This window comes from Podarcis pityusensis (assembly GCF_964106645.2).
Source record: "Podarcis pityusensis genome assembly, chromosome: 6".
NCBI classification, from domain to species: domain Eukaryota; kingdom Metazoa; phylum Chordata; class Lepidosauria; order Squamata; family Lacertidae; genus Podarcis; species Podarcis pityusensis.
Window position 1 is genome coordinate 74,786,405 of NC_138030.1, and position 21,171 is coordinate 74,807,575.

General features: G+C 42.2%; 1 protein-coding gene across 3 annotated transcripts in view; it reads left to right on the forward strand.

The window, feature by feature from the left end:
• The window catches only part of DPYD (dihydropyrimidine dehydrogenase), a 526,421-nt gene that overhangs the window by 157,216 nt on the left and 348,034 nt on the right, over window positions 1–21,171 (forward strand). For 2 of the 3 annotated variants that reach the window (XM_081008554.1, XM_081008553.1), the window contains exons 5-7: window positions 7,551–7,712; window positions 16,386–16,582; window positions 19,632–19,713. In XM_081008554.1, the coding sequence (XP_080864680.1) occupies window positions 7,551–7,712; window positions 16,386–16,582; window positions 19,632–19,713 (441 nt within the window). The remainder of the gene's footprint in view (window positions 1–7,550; window positions 7,713–16,385; window positions 16,583–19,631; window positions 19,714–21,171) is intronic. The other variant, XM_081008555.1, reaches the window with a different exon arrangement.

Genomic DNA, 21,171 nt, shown 5'->3' on the forward strand with positions numbered 1-21,171 from the left:
GGAGTAAACAGGAGAAGGCTGTCACTGTAACACCAAGCTTGTAGGCTTCCCAGGGCATCTCTCTTGCCTGCTATCGGCAACCGAATTTTGGACTATATTACTTTTGGCCTAGTCCCACAAGGCAATCTTTATTCACAGTGTGCTCTAAATAGAGAGCAGAGTGGAAACAATCTGAGGCAGACCAAAGGTGACCATCATTGTAGAGAAGGCTAGAAATGCCGACAAGCCACTCATAGGGAATGGGGAGGGTAGAAGGCTAAAAACTTAAAATCTAGGGTCATGTTCCCTTAAACACTAGTGCAGAATTTCTTCCCAAGGGCAACCAGATCTTGAAAGAGATAGACTTTCCGTAGACTTTCAAAGAAGGTGGACTATAAGGGCCTAATCACTTCTTCTGCATGCCAACTAAGAGGCTTGGGTAGATGGTCGTGGAGAAAATCCCTGCTTGAGACCCTGTAGAGCATTCAGACATGAGGATTATTGTGCTAGTTTTCCTGATTCTAACGCCAGTTTTTCTATCCTGGATTCTAACAATCCTTTGACACTGCATTGCTGGTTGAGTTATGGAACTGGTGCTTTTGGATCGCTTATAGTGCCATGTCATGCTAAATTTTACATGGCAGGGAAGAACTGTATGCTGGAATACCACCTGAAGTTTTATTGCATGAATTTACAATGCAAACTCCAGTGATTTTCTTGGTTAACAGGGTTGCAAACAGATTTGTTCCTGCAAACAAATAACATGGAAATGAGCGCTAAGCTGAGTGTCATGTGACAGGTCACATAAAATGTGGAAATTGTGAAGACAGAATACAGTGCTGTCCAAAGGCAGCCTGAGTTACACTGGCCTAGCTAGATTAATACTCTCAGTATAAGGCAAGGGTAGGCAACATGATATGCTTGGGATGTTATGGACTACAGTTCCCACCATCCCTTGCCATTTGGTCATGCTGCCTGGGGCTGATGGGAGTTGGAGTCCACAACATCTGGAGGACACTGTGTTGGCTTCCTAACATATTTGAGTTCAGTGTTTTCATTTTGGCATCCTTGATGCCACTGAGGGTAGTGGGAGTTCATAGATGCCAAAGGCATATGGTTCATTATTTGTGTTTGGTGAAACTCTCTTTAATGTGCTGCGGCCAGTACTTTTAAAGAACTGTGTTCTGAACCTCAGGTCAAAAGGAGGGCTCATGGGAGTGGTTGGGTTCAAGATGTCGAAAACAGCAGAGTGATCAGTTCTAATGCTTTATTAAAGAAGGTGTAGACCAGGATTTCCCAAACTTGGGTCTCCAGCTGTTTTGTGAATTCCCAACATCCCTGACCACTGGTCCTGTTAGCTAGGGATGGTGGAGTTGTAGTTCCAAAGCAGCTGGAGACCCAAGTTTGGGAAACACTGCTGTAGACTTACAACAAAGCAGCCTGCCAGGTCTCCTAGGCTTGGCAGGCATGGGGCAGACACCACAGCAAAGAGATGGCTTGTCTGCACCCAAGGAAACGTATGCACATTCTTTATACACAAAGCAGCATGCGTCACTCTAGCCAGGACTTCCCATCACTCCACCTGACCAGATGAGGGCATAGGTGGCAAATACCCAAATCTTTGAGAGAGTTCCCCTTTCTGGGCTCAGTGGACAGCACCTGCAGACTACAGATACTGTAAGGATAACATCAAAACAAGCCAATGAGCTTATATCAAAGTAATAATAATAATAATAATATTTATACCCCACCCATCTGGCTGGGTTTCCCCAGCCACTCTGGGTGGCTTGCAGCAAAATATTAAAATACAACAATTCATCAAATATTAAAAGCTTCCCTAAAGAGGGCTAAAAGTCAGATAGTTTTTATTTCCTTGACATCTGATGGGAAGGCGTTCCACAGGGCAGGTGCCACTACCGAGAAGGTCCTCTGCCTGGTTCTCTGTAACTTCACTTCTCACAGTGAGGGAGCTGCCAGAAGGCCCTTGGAGCTGGATCTCAGTGTCCAGGCAGATTGATGGTTGTGGAGACGCTCCTTCAGATATACTGGGCTGAGGCCGTTCAGGTGAATATATAGTGAATATAAGCATTTATGAGCTCCATGCTACAACAACTACCAATTAATTGTGGGGTTATCTTGACTACCAAGATGGTGTTTGCATCCAGAACAGACACCTTTGCTTCAACAAAAACTGCCCTTCAACTTATACATTTATTGTATTGCATTGTATTGTATTGGCCCATAGTTGGAAAAATTAATAATGAACAGCTCAGAGAAGAAAATATTTTTGATCCCGGCAGGGCTTAATCTAACTTAAGAGATGAAGCAGCATTTCTTCCCAGTACTGAATGCTGCCTTTAGATGTCAGTAACTTGCTTACAGCTGCCTAGAAATTAATAGAAAATCACCTTTTGATTATTAGTTTATCGGATTGTTTATATACAAAGTGTTTTACAATTCTTCATGATAACCATCATTGTTAGTCCAACTGACCATCAGGGTGACTTACCAATGGACTTGTAGAATTGTATCCCAAGGTTTCAAGTAGAAACCAGGCACTCAGATCACTGAATTTCTGTGGCTCTTCCCAGTACCATCATCACTGCAGCCAGTATCATAATTAACAGAGGCTATAACCAGCCATATTGTTGGTAAATTAAGTAGGCATCGGTTTGCCAACACTTCCCTCTGAATTGTTTATGGGAGAAAATCATGTTTATCTGGAGCTCTCTATTAGAGTTCTCTAATTAGTCTATTAATCTCCATTAGCCTCTAATTGAGATTCTTCCTTATTTCTGGGTTCTTTATGTCCCCAATATTTTTTTTTTTCATTTCATGTTACATGACTCTTTTAGACAGGATAGTAACAGTGACAAGTTTCATATGGTGCCCATCTGTCTAATTATGTAGGACAAGGAAGGTGTAAGTGCCCTGAATTTATCTTTCAGTTCTTCTGAAAGTGGTTCATGCCATCATTTTGGACACAATGGTGAAAAAGCTTGTGGGAGCTTTCATGGCTATTGAAATCAGCATAACCACTAAGTAAATTGTTTAATTGGTAATTATTCACATTTGCCCATTTAATTAAAGTTTTGGTGCATTTATGAGCTCTGAAATAATTTGAAAGTGAACTGCAAAATGCATCAACTACAATCAAATGCAGAATTAGGGATGTTGGATTGTGGCTGTTCCGTTTAATACATTTGTTGTGTTACTGTGTTAGTCTCTAATAGCGTGGAAGTCCACAATGCATATCTCACTGTAGTTGTAACAGTCCATATAAAATGTACATAATGGCTTTAAATCCAATGAATAATGCATCTTGGCATAAATTTAATCACAATAATAATCCAGTAACAGAGGAAAACAATCAACATTTGAATTTACATAATGGAAGTATTCTAATGAAGATGCCACACAAGTATATTAGTATGTGAAAATTTGTCTTTTAACCATTATATAATTAATTGTGTTTTAGAGGAAAGCACGGGGGGGGGGGGGACAAATAGCCACCTGTTGAATTGGTTGCAATTTTGATTTCCATGAAGAACATTTAGTTAATAAATTAAAATGGATAGTGATTTGCATATACTGATTTGGCAATTTTAAATAAATACCTTTTTAGATTTCAGCCTCAGTGTAAAAGACATCTGGTTTGATATTTCAACTTCCATCATGTGCTAAAAGGCTTTAGAATTTTGACAAATAAATTAAGCTATACTTTCATGTATTATTCCCTTTAAAATGACAGTGTGTAGCTTTCTGGTTACCGGCTAGATTGACTAGAATGCTAATGTGAGGCAGTCTGCAGGAAGGGTGAGATAAGACTTCTTCACTCTCCCTTAGCTAGTTGGCTGCCACTGTTGTGCTCATAGAGCAGCAACATTGGGGATAAAAAAATCAATAAAGCAATGGGGAACTTGTGGCCCTCCAGATATTGCTGGACTCCAACACCCATCAGCCCCAGCCAACATTGCCAATGGTCAAGGATGATGGGAGTCGGAGTGCAGCAACATCTGACCAGCAGCGTGCCCATTCCTGTTATAGACGGTGGCGGGTGATGCTGTTGTCTAAACCACGGAGCCTCTTGGACTTGCAGATCAGAAGGTCGGTGGTTTGAATCCCCATGATGGAGTGAGCTCCCGTTGCTCTGTCCCATCTCCTGCCAACCTAGCAGTTCGAAAGCATGCCAGTGCAAGTAGATAAATAGGTACCGCTGTGGCAGGAAGGTAAATGGTATTTCCGTGCTCTCTGGTTTTTGTCACTGTGTCCCATTGCGCCAGAAGCAGTTTAGTCATGCTGGCCACATGTCCCGGAAAGCTGTCTGTGGACAAACGCCAGCTCCCTTGGTCTGAAAAGCGAGATGAGTGCTGCAATCCCACAGTCACCTTTGACTGGACTTAACTTTTACCTTATAGACTGTGGATTCCAAAGCCTAGACCTATTTATTTACTTGTTTAAAATTGGATTTTCCCAATAATCTTTAATGGAAAGCTGCTTAAATAATGTCTGCTGCCAGTTTGCTCTCTGATGTCTGAAGGACAAGATGACCACATGACATGTTTAAGTGATGCATAGACACATGGGTGATGCAACCTGTGTGTATATCTGGCACTTTCCTCTTCTCCTGTAGTTGTCCAGTTGCGAATACAGCTGCCACTGAAATCCACCAGTATCTGATTCTGCCATTGCAGCCATTTGGAATATTATTTCATACTTTTAGGAAGGCTTATTGAAATCCACAAAGGCACATTCTGTAATCTGTTCATCCAAAATGCTTCTGTTGGGGCCGTGCGTTTTCTATGTGCAGCCTGCATCCTCACAATATCTGTCATCATAGTGACATTTTTAATATTTTCACGCCAAAGCACCTCTTTTCATCTTGCCCAGTCCTGTGAAATCACTTTTTTATTTTTTTGCAAGATGTCCCGTTTATGTTATTTTTAAAAACACATTTACTCCTACACATAGTCCGTGTTTCTTTTTCATTCAGACTCAAATTAACAGAGTCCTTGAGGCTGCATGAAACTGTCTGAGGCTACCTGGAGCCAAACAACTAATAAAGCAGCAAATAAAGTGAGCACATTTGCAACATGGCAGATTTCCAAATTACCTGTGGATTTTCTATGGAAATGCATTGCTTGGTGCTAGGAAGACAGAATTGGCAATAAACAAAGTTTGTGTAGGTGAAATGTTTTCCTAGCTCCCTCTGCCCTGCCGCCTTTTAATTTGTATGGAGCCATATAATGGTTCCTCATAATGAGGTAGCTAGTTGGAGCTAAAATATTTCCTCTATTGATTCCTCATGTCACCAGCCCACTGATGCCCTCCTCTCTGACTGGTTTCCCCCTGGTGGCAAGCTGGAACAAGCTGGTGGAAGGAAGAGCAGGAGAGCTCTGCCTTTGTCTCCTACACACCTTTTTGGTGTCTGGCAACCCATAGGAAATTATGGTTCAGGGGTAATGTGCTCTGAGTGCCAGTTGCTAGCAGAAGGGCAGTTACCATCTTGCTTTGCTTGTGGGCTTCCATGGCTGTCCATTGTTAGATGCAGTGCAGTAAACCTGAAGATCCTCAGGTGGTTAAGATGGGCTCTTCTTATGTTCTTGAGAAGGTGCTGCAACCCACTTTTAAAACAGAAGGGCTTCTCATTGTTACTAACACGTTAAGGCCCCAGCTTTCCATAAGTGAGCTCAAGGTTGGGTACATGTTTTGTCCTCATTTTACACTCACACTAATCCTGTGACATAGGTAGGGCTGAGTATGACTGGCCCATGAGGAACCTCTTGACTGAGTTAGGATTTGAACCTAGTGTTTCCCAGGTCTAGGTCCCATCTACAAGGTAAAAAGGTAAAGCACTCCTGGACGGTTAAGTCCAGTCAAAGGCAACTGGGGTTGCAGCACTCATCCCTTCAGGCCAAGAGAGCCAGCGTTTGTCCACAGACAGCTTTCTGAGTCATGTGGCCAGCATGACTAAACAGCTTCTGGCGCAACGGAACAGTGTGACGGAAACCAGAGCGCACGGAAATGCTGCTTACCTTCTCGACACAGTGGTACCTATTTATCTACTTGCATTGGTGTGCTTTCGAACTGCTAGGTTGGCAGGAGTTGGGACTGAAGCTCACTCTGTCACGGGGATTTGAAAAGCCGACCTTCTGATCGGCAAGCCCAAGAGGCTCAGTGGTTTAGACCACAGCACCATCCGCGTCCCTTTCCCATCTACACCGTTCATGTAAAGCACATTGCTTCTGCCCCCACTGCATCCCTGGAATGCTAAGAACCATAGTGTACCCATCAGAGAACTAAAATTCCCAGCACCCTTAACAAACTATGCTCCTAGGACTCTTTGGGGGATGTACAGTAGGATTGTGTCTTACATGGCGGTTGGTTCCAACGGTTCTGTGTATATGCAAAAACACTTAAATCCTGGGAACCAAACTCCCTGCAATCATCTTGAGGCTTCAGGAACTGGTGTGCTGCTTCCAAAACACCCAGGATGCTCCCATCAGATCTCATGGGGTCGTTCGAGTTCCTGCAAGATGTTGCAGGAGTTTCCCAGACCTGGCATGATTAGAGAGCCTTGGTTTCCAAGCAAGGCTCTCTAATCTCACTGACTCCAGAAGCCCCAGGATGCTCTTGCAAGATCTCGCGTGGTGTTTGAGTTCCCACGAGATGTCATGCGAGCAATCCAGCCTTGCTGTGGGGAGACCCTCTCCATGTATCGGCTCTGCATCAAACATACAGGATTTCAACTAGCTGACCTACAACTGTGTATAGTTGAGATCACACAAGTTAAATGTGTGTAAGATGTGATCATACTGTAATGTACTTAAGTGCTTGTAATGTACGGTGTGAATGTGACTCTACTTCAGTACTGTAACCACTGCACAACATGACACCATTAATTCTGAGTAGATGCCTTGGGTTGCCATTTCAAACAGCAGGAATGTGTTGTCAGGGGCTTTTCCCGGAGTATTGACCTTATTGAGGGCACTGCAAGCTGTTCCTTGCCTGCCCTTGGACACATATTGAGGAAACAACGGGTACAGATAAATCATAGAATTATAAAATCATCGAAACTTTTTTGCTGCATCAACCTTGCATGTATTAACCAGCTTATTTTGCTGAGGATCAGTGGTGGATTTTATAAGTATCTTTCAAGTAATAATGAAAGATAGGAATTGTCTTGATGTGGATTCTGTGGAATGAGAAGGAAATTGGGAAGGAAATTACATTATCTTGTGGTGGTCCCTCTCCCCTTGTATGTAATTGATTTAGGAACAGAGGATGCCATTACAGGAAGGTTTTGCAGCTACAACATTATTCCTATAGCGAGACCATTTTGCTACGGGGAGGACTTAAAATCTGCCTAAACTAATCACAACATTTCAGTCTTCAAAATAAGGTTGACATGACTGAAAATGGATTTAAAACTTGTATGTCTGAGTAACATGTGGCTACATTTTGTGTGGGTAATGCTACGCACATTGTTCAGATGAAATGCTGAAAGCTTTGTCTCTAAGCTTCCACATTCCTTCTAACATGATGCTGCTGCTGTTTTCCTACTTGTGCAGAACTACTATGGAGCTGCCAGAATGATCTTTTCTGACAACCCGCTTGGGCTGACGTGCGGGATGGTGTGTCCAACTTCAGACCTCTGCGTGGGTGGATGCAATTTATATGCCACCGAGGAGGGACCAATTAATATTGGCGGACTGCAGCAATTTGCTACAGAGGTAAGTGAAGATGTGTAGACTTCAGGTTTTTTTTGTTTGATTGTTTAATAATGAGATTTGATTCCACATCTTGTTGGCAACCAGACTAAGTCAAATGTAGTAGTTCTCCGCCCACTTCTTTGTGTTGAATAAAAGAATGTACAAAGAGTTAGATGTAATCCATAAATACTTTTGGTTATAAAGCAGGGTTGGGGAACATTTGTTTTGTGTGTGAAAGAACAGGCTCTCTCTGCCTTGTGCCATTGGTAGGTCAGGAGCAAAATTGTCTCTCTTTCTGCCACCTCCTTCCTTCCCTCTCCCCTTTGCCTAGCAGTGGAGCCCGGTCCGTTACAGCAAATGAGGCATTGCTCCACCAGCCCCTCTCTGCCCTCAGCCAGTCCCCATCTGACCGTCCTCTTATTTACAACAAGTTCAGGGGGTGCCTTATGGGGGCAAGAACAATAATTAACTGCTGCTTATTATTATTATTATTATTATTATTATTATTATTATTATTATTCCCATCTGACTGGGTCACCCCAGCCACGCTGGGCAGCTCCCAACACAATGCAACATCAAGCACTAAAAAATGTCCCTGAGCAAGGCTGCCTTCATATGTCTTTTCAGAATCACATAACTGTTGGTCTGTTTGACATCTGATGGGAGGGCCGAAAAGGCCCTCTGCCTTGTAGCTTCACTTCTCACAATGAGGGAACTGCCAGAAGGTGCTCAGACCTGCATTTCAGTGTCCTGGCTGAACAATGTGGGTGGAGGTTTACGGGGCCGAAGCCATTTAGGGCTTTAAAGGTCAGCACCAACACTTTGACTTGTGCTCAGAAACGTCCTGGGAGCCAATGTATGTCTTTCAGGACCGGAGTTATGTGGTCCCAGCGGCTGCTCCCAGTCACCAGTCTAGATGCCGCATTCTGGATTAGTTGTAGTTTCCAAGTCACCCTCAAAGGTCGCCTTTCATTGGCTCCAGATCTGACTGTCATTGGGCTCCTCTCATGCTCTACCACTAAGCTGTGGCCCTTCTCTTACCAGAGAACTGATTGCTTACAGAGAGTTCCCTCCCAATCTTCCTTCCATCTCTCCATCCATGTCAGCTACACTCCACCCAGCCCATGTTTTGCCCTTCTTGGTCTCATTCTGTGCTCCATGCTCCCTCAACCTGCGTGGGGACCAAAGGCAGTGTGTGGCCCTTGGGATGCGGGTTGCCACCCATGAAGCACAGCTGTATGATATAGGACAATCACTGCACAGACACGGTGCCAAATAGGAATTTATTATTTACTGTTTTCATCCAGTCTTTTAGCCCTATACATGCTTCCTGCCCCAGTGACTCACATTTAAAAAGTAGAGTTGGAGCCATACTAAGCAAGCTGAACTTAGCTCCCATCACATTATTGCACCTACTAGAGGCCCAGTTATTAGCCAGATGGTCTTTTCATGGGCAACTTGAAGGCCAGGAGGAAAGCAGCTATACAAACTACACAAGCTTTATCCACTGGACCATTGGAACACTTGCTCAGCCTCACACTAGTTTTGGAGATTCCCCCTTCCCTGCCATATTGACTCTATCTTTTCAGGCTAATTTGGAAAGTTGCTTGCTTGCTTGCTATGAATTGGGACACCTCTGAAGATACCGTAACCCAATTTCGCATGATGATTCCTGAGATATTGGGAGCATGTTTTCTGCCTGTGCTTGCATACAGTTGCGTGCCATTTTGAATCAATATGGTGGATGGAATCTTTCAAAACTGCACTGGTCTTTTTGGTTTCTTGGGATTTTTGAGCAACGCCAGGTATGAGGTTGCCAGCATATTAGAAACTTGTTTTGAACAGCTTTATGTGATTTCATTGTTGTAAGACACCCTGCCCTCCCCACTTGGCGAACAAGGGCAGGGTGTCAGTGTGAAACAATAAATAAATAATCACTAAAGATTGGTCTGTTCACCTTGACTTACTGGGCAGCTCTATTGCCACTTGGCAAATCATCCTTTATATTCAGCCATGGTCTAAAGTTTGAATTGCAGTGTAGCCCTGTTCTGATCCCACGTGAAGTGTGAGAGAGTGGGCACAAGTGTAGTAGCTCTGCCCACCTACCCCTCCAGTCAGAGGTGGATTTAGGGGAGTATGACTGGTTCAGTCACACTGGGCGTAGAGTCTCAGGGGTGCCATGGGGGGGCACTGCAACTATGATGTAGAATAGAAGGTGAGAAGCAGGGGGCGCCAAATTTCCGTGTTGCAGAGGAAGCTGCTGAAATTTGAGCCCTCAAAGTCCGCCACTGCTCCAGTTACAAAAATGGTGCGCCTTAAAATAGAGAGATATATTAAAAAATTGACTAAGATTTTGGTAGCTAATCATTTGAACTTTGCTCTGTAGCTATTCATACCTGAAGTACACTCTAAAAATGAATGTAACATGCTCTTCTTAAAAATACTTAATGGAAAAAGATTTGAATCACGGTTCCTTTTGCCCCAGATGGTAGAATAAACTGGGCCGAACCCATTATGAGTTCATTCACCTCAGTTCTTCAGCTTTAGATAATGCATTTTTCCTCTTCCTGCATGGTGTTCTATGGGCAGGCGTTCCTTTGAATAAATAGCCCATTCCTACACTCTACCTGTAGCTCACCTGCAACTCTTCCTACAAGGAAAGCTGGCAAATGAGATATTTAGTTTCCTGTTGGAGCAGTCATCTTTTTTGACCACCTCTTTGTGACAGGCAACTGGCTTTGGACTTCCCAAGGAGAGGCCAGGAGGACTATTGAAAGAATGTGCTTGCAAGTTTTGTTGAGCACAGTGAATGTCTGATCCTTTACTAATAGTGAATGTTTTTGGCTTGCCACAGAAAGAGAACCATTCCAGTTTGCTTTTTCTTCTTTAAAAATACGCACATTTGCGGCTCGTGTAAAAGAAATAGATTAAACTCTTGTCAAATGTGTGAGTGATATAATACTGAATTATTACTGTTTTTAAAACCAAATGTGAGCAATATCTGTTAAACCTTGATTTGTGCCTCCTTTTAGCCTTAATGCTTTGATTAATAGGGAAGAATTATGCCTTGATAGATTTTGCTAAATATCCACCATTCTTCTTCAAAAATCTTTAGAAATCTATTAAAAATGCTGTGCGCTGGCACAATGATTGATATTAAAACTGGCATAGGATGAATAGCTCTGAATGGTTTTCATCACAGCATTTTAAGTTTATTTAAAGTGATCTATTGGTATCAAGGGTTCTAATACAGTTGAGCAATGTGGTAGTTCTGCATAATTTAAAATTTATTGAAATATGTACGCACACAAATATATACTTAGAATATATACACTCATTTTATACCCAGATGATGCTCATAAATGTTGCAAACTTTAGGTCCCCCCCCCTCAAGTTTGGCAGTGGTTTTTAATGACTATTTCATATATTATAGAAATGATAAGGAACAATGATCTGTCATATTCATAATGCATTTTGGGGGTAATATTCCACTTGCATTCCAAGCATGCAAGATTGAATAATTTCTTGTTATCTTCAGCAGACGAAATCTATCAAAATTAACATGTTCAGCTTCTACTGTAGCCATAAACTGCACTGACAAATGCATGTCAGAAGAAGAGACTGAGCAGCAGCAAAAGGACAGGCGGAAATCAAGAGGTGGACCTCAAAGTGTTGTGAGCTAACTTTTCAGAAAGAAGCTTAAGTATCAGAGCCCCCAAATATTTTGAATACAATTACTCTCCTTTTTCAGGGGCAACTGAAACTTATTCCACAAGCCTCTAAAGAAAAGCAGCTTGCAGAGAGAATAGTTCATGTAGGAACATTTCTGGGCTATCTAGTCAAGCACATTTTCCCAGAGACGATGACTCTGATGGACATCTGAACAAAGCAGGAAGACCTTTAATTCCATTAGGGGGAAAGGTCTGTCATGAAAGCCAGTGTGATGTAGTGGTTAGATTGCTGGGCTGAGACCTGGGAGACCAGGGTTCAAATTCCTACTCAGCCATGAAGCTCACAGGGTGGCCTTGGGCCAGTCACTGCCTCTCAGCCTAACCTATCTCACACGGTTGGTGTGGGGATTAAATGAAGAAGGGGAGAATCATGAGCTTAGAGAAGAAGGTGAGATGAAAATAAAACATAAATGAAATGAACTCCACCCCAGATCTCCTTGAGAGAGAATAATGTGAAACATTTTGAGCAGCAGCGATGGCTTTCAATCTGCATCCCTAGGGCTCCATGGAAAGATATACAGTGGTACCTCGGGTTAAGTACTTAATTCGTTCTGGAGGTCCGTTCTTAACCTGAAACTGTTCTTAACCTGAAGCACCACTTTAGCTAATGGGGCCTCCCACTGCTGCTGCCGCGTCGCCGCTGTGTGATTTCTGTTCTCATCCTGAAGCAAAGTTCTTTACCTGAGGTACTATTTCTGGGTTAGCGGAGTCTGTAACCTGAAGCGTATGTAACCCGAGGTACCACTGTATGAGGTTTCTCACTGAGATCGTGATGTGAAGAGGCCTCCCTGATTGACGATTTGGGCACCAACACGAGAGGCACTGAGCTTCTTGGGCTTGCTGATCAGAAGGTCGGCAGTTCAAATCCCCGTGACGGGGTGAGCTCCCTTTGCTCAGTCCCTGCTCCTGCCAACCTAGCAGTTCAAAAGCACACCAAAGTGCAAATAGATAAATAGGTACCACTCCGGTGGGAAGGTAAACGGCATTTCCATGCACTGCTCTGGTTCACCAGAAGCGGCTTAGTCATGCTGGCCACATGACCCGGAAGCTGTACGCCAGCTCCCTTGGCCAATAAGGCGAGATGAGCCCCGCAACCCCAGAGTCGTCTGTGACTGGACCCTAATGGTCAGGGGTCACTTTACCTTTACCTTTTATCCATAATTCACTGCAGTGGGTATGTGTGGAGAAGTGTTGAATGTGTCCTGGTCCGTGCAGGGTGACATTGAGTCCCAACAGGTCTTTACAGGCAAGGGTTCCTTGGTGGACTTGAAGAAAGGCTTCTATGGATGTGCTAAGTTTGGCAACCACTGGGTTGTAATATTTACTTCCAAGAAGCTATTTTGCAGTGTGCTCTTCATTTTTTAGGTTCACCTCCATGTTTGCTTCTTAGCAAAGGTATGGGAGCAGTGACAGGGAGGGCATACGTAAGCAATTAGGGAATTGTCTCCTGCCCTCAGTAGTTCAAAGTGCCTATTGTGCTTCTGCCTCAAATATTTGTGCAGCCTTCCCTAAGCATTCGGGTAGGATACCTGCCTAAGTGCTTAAACTGTGCTGTTATAAAGCAATTAAGCTGGGTTAATCCCTTTGTCTTCCATGTGGCACTTTAAATGGTTTGTGGTCCTTGCCTTTTTGTGCATTGCAAGATTTACAGCCCAATTGAAAACATACTGTGCCAGCAGATTAAGTGCATAGGGTGGGAGACTTATTGACTGGCTGTGCCAGTAACGCAGCACAAAACAAGACATCACACTGGCTTTGCAGGTAGATAAGTGCAAATGGTCAGCATCAAGGTGCCACAAACGCAAATTGTTTTTGCCGATTAGCATCTTGTATTTCTGGAATTTGCCTGGCATTGTTTAAATTGTCCCATGAGTCTTAAAAGGGCATGCAAGATCCTTGAACCTCACCTGGTAGTATATGGATAGCCTGTGCAGATGTTTTAGCATTCTGTTGTCTATCTGCTGCCCTAGATGGCTCTTTCAGACCAGGCCCAAGCACAATTCCACCTGGAGTGCATTGCTGTGTAAATGGTAGGAATCGTGTTCCTTTCTATAATGCTGCACTTTCCCAATAGGCCTTCCTAATCTGGTGACCTTCAGATGTTGAAGACCTCAACTCCCATCATCTCTGACTATTAACCATGATAGCTGGGACTGATGAGAACTATACTCTGAAACATCGGGGGGGGGGGGGCACCGCTTTGGAGAATACAGATTTAGAAGGTAGTGAAAATGTATACAGTGGTACCTCAGGTTAAGTACTTAATTCGTTCTGGAGGTCTGTTCTTAACCTGAAACTGTTCTTAACCTGAAGCACCACATTAGCGAATGGGGCCTCCTGCTGCCACCGTGCCACCGGAGCACGATTTCTGTTCTCATCCTGAAGCAAAGTTCTTAACCTGAAGCACTATTTCTGAGTTCAGTCTCAGTCAGTTTTATTGCACATAGCCAAAGGCTGCCGCAATGTACACAGAATTATTTGACAATTAAAAGAAAATATACTGAATTGATAAAAAAGACTTAAAACATTTATATTATTAAAACATTACGTACTCTAAACAAAGCTATAAAAGTACCCCAATGTACAAATAAAAACATTAAACAATAAAATTCATAAGCTAAAATCATCACATGGTTACTAATGTTAAAAACAATATCAATTAATACAGTGTTCAATTTATACTCAGAGTGTGGTGACAAAAATAGAGCATAGCCTGAGGTAGATAGATAGGATCAAATAAATTCATCACCTTTACAGTTAATGGCTACCTTGGCTATATAATTTGCTCTAATTTTCCTAGCAGCAGTTGCAAAAAGTGCTACCCGCCATGTCACATACTTATCTGTGTCTGCAAGGAGATATAAAATCATGTCAAGGGGGTTCTGGCCAGGGGACCCTGTCATTATAGGTACCAAAAATCTTTTCCTTGCATCATTATATAACGGACAGTGCAAGATATAATGCATAAATTCTGAGTTAGCAGAGTCTGCAACCTGAAGCGTATGTAACCCAAGGTACCACTGGATCTGTTTATAGGGTCTGTACTATTAAAATCATTTATAAATAATTATGAAAGAGCACCCCACACTTCTTCACAGTGTGGAACACTGACTGAGCATCATAGATGGTCAGCATAGGTCTTTTATTTTTAAACCCTATATTGTACTGTTACTGAGAGCCATATGCACGAGAAGGCAAAATTAAAAGCAAAGCACTCAACCTTGAATTTTTAGAATTTCTTGCATGGCTGCATGATTTCTCAACCACTACATTGCAGTCATGCTCAACTTTTCTTCATTTAAAATTACAATTGACTAGACTCTTGGTTTGGTCTACTTCTGTCAAATAAATGCTTCTGGTCCTGGGCTTCTGGGGCTGGGCGTGTGTGGAATCTAATAACTGTGACATCTATGCAGTTCTGTTATAAGCTCTGTATTATTTATTCACCTGGACTGGAATTGTAAGCACACTTGATTAGAAGTGCATTCTAAATAAGTAGAATTCACTTCCATGAAACCTGTTTTAGGTTGTAAGTAAGTATCACAGCTTGCCCCAGCTATCATTGCTTTTGACCGCCCCGCTCCCCCCAAATCTTCCATCATGCGATCCAACAGATAAAAGTGAGGCAACTGGCAAGTAAATCTCAAACTCTCTGCAGTTGTCAAGGATGCTTCCCAGCCAAAGGAATGCACACACGGATAGTTAATTCTTTATTGTCAAAGATAACACAATCGCTTCTGCAGCTCTGGATACCTGCGCACACCAATCTAGTGTCTAGGCAGCAATTCCCAGGTCTGTGCTCTATGGAGCAGTTGCAGCAACAGGTGATCATTCCCCTTCCACCAGTTTATGTATCTTCCCCTGACAGGTTGAGCACCTGGAACCAAAGACTGCGCCTGCATGGCAACTTCCTCTGCTCCTCCCATTTCAATCCCCTCCTGGTTCCGGGGGACAGTGGTTCAGGAGAGGGTGGCATAGTATCGAGCCCTTCACTTGCCTGACCTGCCTCTTCTTCTTACCCATCTTGTGCTCCACCCTCCAGCTCTGAAGCTTCCCCAGCCTCTGACTCCTGGCTGGAACAGTCCCCCACAAATCAGTGACCCCCTCTCTCGAGTCAGACTCCAGCCCCCTTTCTCCCAGTGCACACTCATCAGTGTCCTTCCAGTCCCTGGCAGCAGTTGTCTGTGATTGGCAGTCATTGGAATACATTCCGTAAGGATAGTTTGCAACTTTAGTGTTCACTGTGCGATGAGCTTCCTTGATACTTAACACTGAGAATTGCCATTTTCCAAACCTGGTTTGGAAACAACAGCAAGTACCAACAGTAGAAGAATGGTGACAGAAGGTAATGGAATATGCAGAAATAGCTAGATTAATGGGGAAAATTCGACAACAGGGCGATGAAACATTTCAAAAAGAATGGGGAAAATTTATGTCATACATAGGAAGGATAAGGTGAAATAGTGAAACCAGTAGAACTGAAATAAACCTCATAATGTGAAATACAAAGAAAATTTCTGGATAAAGTAACAAAAAGTAAAATGTACAATGTGATTAATGTAACCAATGGTAGTTGTAAATGAATATAGACAGACAATAAGAATTGTATGTACAGGAGGATTTATTTGACTATAGACACTCTATTGACAAATACGAAAGAAGAACAATAATATGCAAAATGGATGAAGACAATGCGAAAAAGTTAGATGCGATATAAAAGGCCAGAAGAGAGAAGGAGGGAAGTCAGCTCTGGGGAGCAGGTGTAAATGTGAAATGTAATATAATATGTATATATGGAGTGTGCTAATGAAAACCAATAAAGAATATTATGAGAATTGCCATTTTCACATGTGATGACAAACTCTATGAATGGACATTTTTCAAACAAGTTAACTGTTGGGGCTTGAGGAGAGGGGTGTTGTCTTCTGTACTCATTAACTACTTTAATGCATTTCCTTTTCAGGTATTCAGAGCAATGAATATTCCTCAGAGTAGAAGTCCATCCTTGCCACCACCAGAAGAAATGCCGGAAGCCTACCATGCCAAGATAGCTCTTCTTGGAGCAGGGCCTGCAAGCATTAGCTGTGCCACCTTTCTGGCTCGATTGGGCTACTCGAACATCACCATATTTGAAAAGGAAGGCTATGTTGGTGGCTTAAGGTAGATTTAAATTAAATTTGGAATTAAAATAATTATATAAAGTATAATTAAATTTGGGAATAAAGCATTCTGAACACCGTGTTTTCCTCATACAACTACAACAATTTGAAGTTTAGGGGTGGGGGACATGGTTTTCTTCAAAATATACATTCTAAGTATCAAATGCTCTCACCCCCTAAAAAGCCCCACTTCATCTTTTGATTGTAAACAATATACTTTTATTCAGTACGTTGAAGAACTGAAGCTATATACAGATAGCATTTGGGGAGGGAATTTGATGTTCAGTCTTTCACTTCTAACTTTTTTAGCCTTTGCTGAGTAGCAACACTGAAGACAGAATCAGACCATTCATTTTAATAAATTAATTTCATGTGTGTTCTTACACAATCATATAGCTATAGATTTCTATCATACAGTTGTACCTTCGATCCCGAACATGTTGGTACTCAGACGTTTTGGCTCCTGAACACCACAAATCTGGGAGTGTTCTGGTTTCTGAAAGTTCTTTGGAACGCGAACATCTGATGAGGCTTCTGCAGCTTCTGATTGGCTGCAGGAGCTTCCTGAAGCCAATTGGAAGCCACGCTTTGGTTTCTGAACATTTTGGAAGTCAAACGGACTTCCGGAACAGATTCGGTTTGACTTCCAAGGTACAACTGTATAGCTATAGATTTCTAGGCTATTTACGAAGTTAAAAGCCTCAAGGAACAGCATGAACATAAAGCTTAAAAGCATAAAAGTGGCCAATAAATTATTAGGAAGGGCCATAGAATGTTGGGTAGTTGCACAGCAGAGACCCTCTTACACTTCTTAGCAATTTCCTCAATAGTTTGATGCCACATATTCAAGGTAGTAGGCTTAAGCAATCTACAGTACATTTTATCGTAATGCTGCCTGTGAGGGGATAAAACTTTCAGCCATTTTGTGTTTGGTTTTTGTTTGAAAGACTTGGATTGTTAAACGGTTGCTTGCTTGCTTTAAAGGCTCCCTTGCACAGGAGGGTCAAAAGTTTGCAGGGAGGTTAAAAGTGTAAGAGAGTGCTTTGTACAATGGGCTTGTCGTTCACAGGCAGATCCAAGGTTCATACTAAGAACCTAGCAGTTAAGGAGAATCAGAAGCTTTAAAAGGAGAATAGTCACCTTGTTGATTGGCGAAAGGTTTTGGAAGGGAAGTGAAAATTCAGTATATAAATCAAGCTAGAAACGAGCATTTGTGGAGTCAGCAAGTTGAAGGGCTGGAGTTAAAAGAGACTACAAGAGAGGGAAAAGGACTAAAGCAAATTTGAAATACTACTAGAAAGTTCTAAATAGCACTATTGGTTGCTGCAGAAAGAAGAAACCAGGAGAGAACTATGGAGGGGCACAGGAGCTGAACTGAGATATACAAGCTGACATGTATTGGCTTGGTCTAGAAGAGGGATACCTGGACACGGGTAGCGCTGTGGTCTAAAACACTGAGCCTCCTGGACTTGCTGATCAGAAGGTCAGCAGTTCGAATCCCCACGACGGGGTGAGCTCCCGTTGCTCTGTCCCAGCTCCTGCCAACCTAGCATTTTGAAAGCCCGCCAGAGCATGTAGATAAATAGGTACTGCTGCGGTGGGAAGGTAAACGGCATTTCCATGTGCTCCGGTTTCCGTCATGGTGTTCTGTTGCACCAGAAGTAGGTTAGTCATGCTGGCCACATGACCCGGAAAGCTGTCTGAGGACAAACGCCGGCTCCCTCAGCCTGGAACTGAGATGAGCACCACAACCCCATAGTCGCCTTTGACTGGACTTAACCGTCCAGGGATCCTTTACCTTTACCTTTTTTACCTGGGTATGTTCATCTCTGTTTTTGTTTTGGGGGCTTGTGAATAACTGCTGGTGAAGGAAAGGAAATATTCTATTAACACAGATACCTGCAGGTCACACTTTCTGAACACAATGCGATCCCAGGAAATCGTTTGTTAGGTGATTGTTCCCATAATGAGCCAATGTTTCCCATTATTTCCTATGGGAACATTTCTAATCCATGATCACTCTCCCCACTCCCACCATGGTTTTCCTAAAATGACTGCAGCCAACAAGCAAATGAGAGACAAAAGAAAAACTTATATGTTCGATCTCTCCTGATCTTTTGATTTGGCTGATCTTTCTCTCGCCCACCCACATTTTCTCTGTGGTTTCTTCTGGAAATTGGCTGCCATTGACCAGCAAAGCACAAACAAGGAAATGTTTAGATATGTGTATCAGCTGTGTGTTTAGTGAGGTTTCTGCATAATCCTCTATGTTTGGATAAGTGAAATTATGCCTAATGAGCATTTGGAAAGTGGAACCTGCGTGTATTATGGAAACAGGAAAGAAGGTAAAGGGGAGGACAAGGAACTGTTTTCAATCTTGATCCCAGGTTGGGTGAAACTGATGTGCCAGTTACTTCTTAACAAATGAATTGGGGGGGGGGGGGAGACTAGATAACATCTCCAATCTATCCAGGAGCCTTACGGTAAACTTCTGCCCTTACTCTTTGAATATTGCTGAGGTATTTATATTCAAAAATATACAACTGTTAGTGACCTGCATCAGACCCAATCTGAACCCGATCTCTGTGCCTGACTGGAGATTTGTGGTTACCCTTCTCTCCTTACATATTCCATTTTAGCAAGTCTTTGTATAATATTTTTGGTTTAAATGGGCATATTTTGCTTTTAGGTAAAAGATAAATATAAACTTCATTTGCCTATACAATATTTACTTCTTATTCTAAGTGGCTTTTTTATATCGCATGCCATATAATTTTTCAGCATGCCTTATTTTTTTTACATGGGTTCAAATATTTTTCTTGAGTTTATACCACATGTGCCAGCATGGGTATCTGCTGTCTGTTCATTAGATTAGCCATGCTTTTGCAAGTTTTAAGATGCACTTCCTACTTTGTGTTTAGCCGCTTTAAGTATGCCCTGTCTGTCTCTCTGTGCTTGTGTGTTTAAATGTTTAATATTCCAGGATGCCTTCTCTTTTGTAAAACAGCTGGGAAATGTTTCATCAGCTCTATTCTATTTGTTCTCTCTAGTACATCTGAAATCCCCCAGTTCCGGCTGCCATATGATGTAGTACATTTCGAAACTGAGCTTATGAAAGACCTCGGAGTGAAGGTAATGAAAAATATAAACTGCTTTGGTATAGCTCACAGGAAAAAAAGGGAGCCGAGCTCTGCCAAAGATTAACAGCAAAATGTCATGCACATTAGTGAAGAACAATTAAAAGCTACACCAGGCAGAGGGAGGAAGATGCTTTCTCTTGCTCAGGGCATTTGTCTGTCTGCTGTCTGAATGCCACTAGTTTGGAAAAGGGCAATCAATAGTTCTCATCTGGCTTGCCTGCATGTGATTAATTGTCTGTAAGAAACAAATACCTAAATTGCTTTAGGGGTTCAGTGTAGCTATTGGAAGGATTTGATTTCTTTAATCACGTCGTGGTGTTGCTGTTTCCAGCCCCCTCTTCCTTCTTTTATGCAAGTTAAATATTAGTTAAAAAACATTAATCCGTGACACTTTCCATTTTCTTACAGTGTGTACAGATATCATTTCGGGGGCAAGACCTGTCTCTTACAGTAACTAAGTGGAGCATTAATAATACATTTTTTTGTGGGGGGGGGGGAAACCCTGCATGATTGTTAAACTTCCTTGAAAAGACTTGCCTATTCGTGTTTTGTGGTATATATTTTTAAATTGATTATCATACTTAATGTTGTCCATGTACGTATGTGATCATTTGCATGGAGCTAATATCAGGATAATAAAACTATTAAGTATATGCTGGCACACTGTTAAGATGCAATACTTCCAAAGCCTTTCATTTTCCCTGATATTATCGTGGCCCTTAATGAGTATGATGGAGAGATCTCTTTCAGTTCTTTGCATATCCACCACACAGAACTCTTTCCTCGGCAAAATCAGAGTAATTGCGGTGCTCTCAGATGAAGAATGCAATATTGTCTTGAGCACTGGAAGTTATTTATGCATGTAATTCTTTTTCTAAGAATAATTTGGGTTTTTGAAAGTTACAGGACTAGGCTTAAAGAATACTAAATCCCACCACCCCAAGTGTGTGTGTGTGTAGTCCACATCATTGTATGATAAATTAGAATGATTTATGTTTTGTTCCCAGTGAATATAAAGTATCTGTTTGAGGAGGATTGCAACTGTGCTTTGGTTATCATTTCATAATTATGAGTTATACAACGTCTTTTAAATGAACAGAGGGGGAAAAGATGATTTTTAACATGTACTCAACCAAGAATTAAGGGTCTTGGATATATACCTTCAGCTTCCATATTAGCAAAGATCTTCCATTCACTTCAATGTTGCAGACGGCTCAACACATGCAGTGTATGTATGTGCTTGTGGTGCTGTCCCCAGCTTGGATGGGAATAAAGCTTTTCTTTATTTTTAACCTGTTTCTTAAAATATTTTTTCACAAAAGCAAACCAGGTTGTAAGACACAGAGTCACTGGCAGGAGGAGATATCCTTCTGGTTGGAGGTCCAGGGTCTTCTTAGAATTTCTGTATGCAGTAGGTGTGTCAGTAAAATCATTACACATTCTCCCTCAA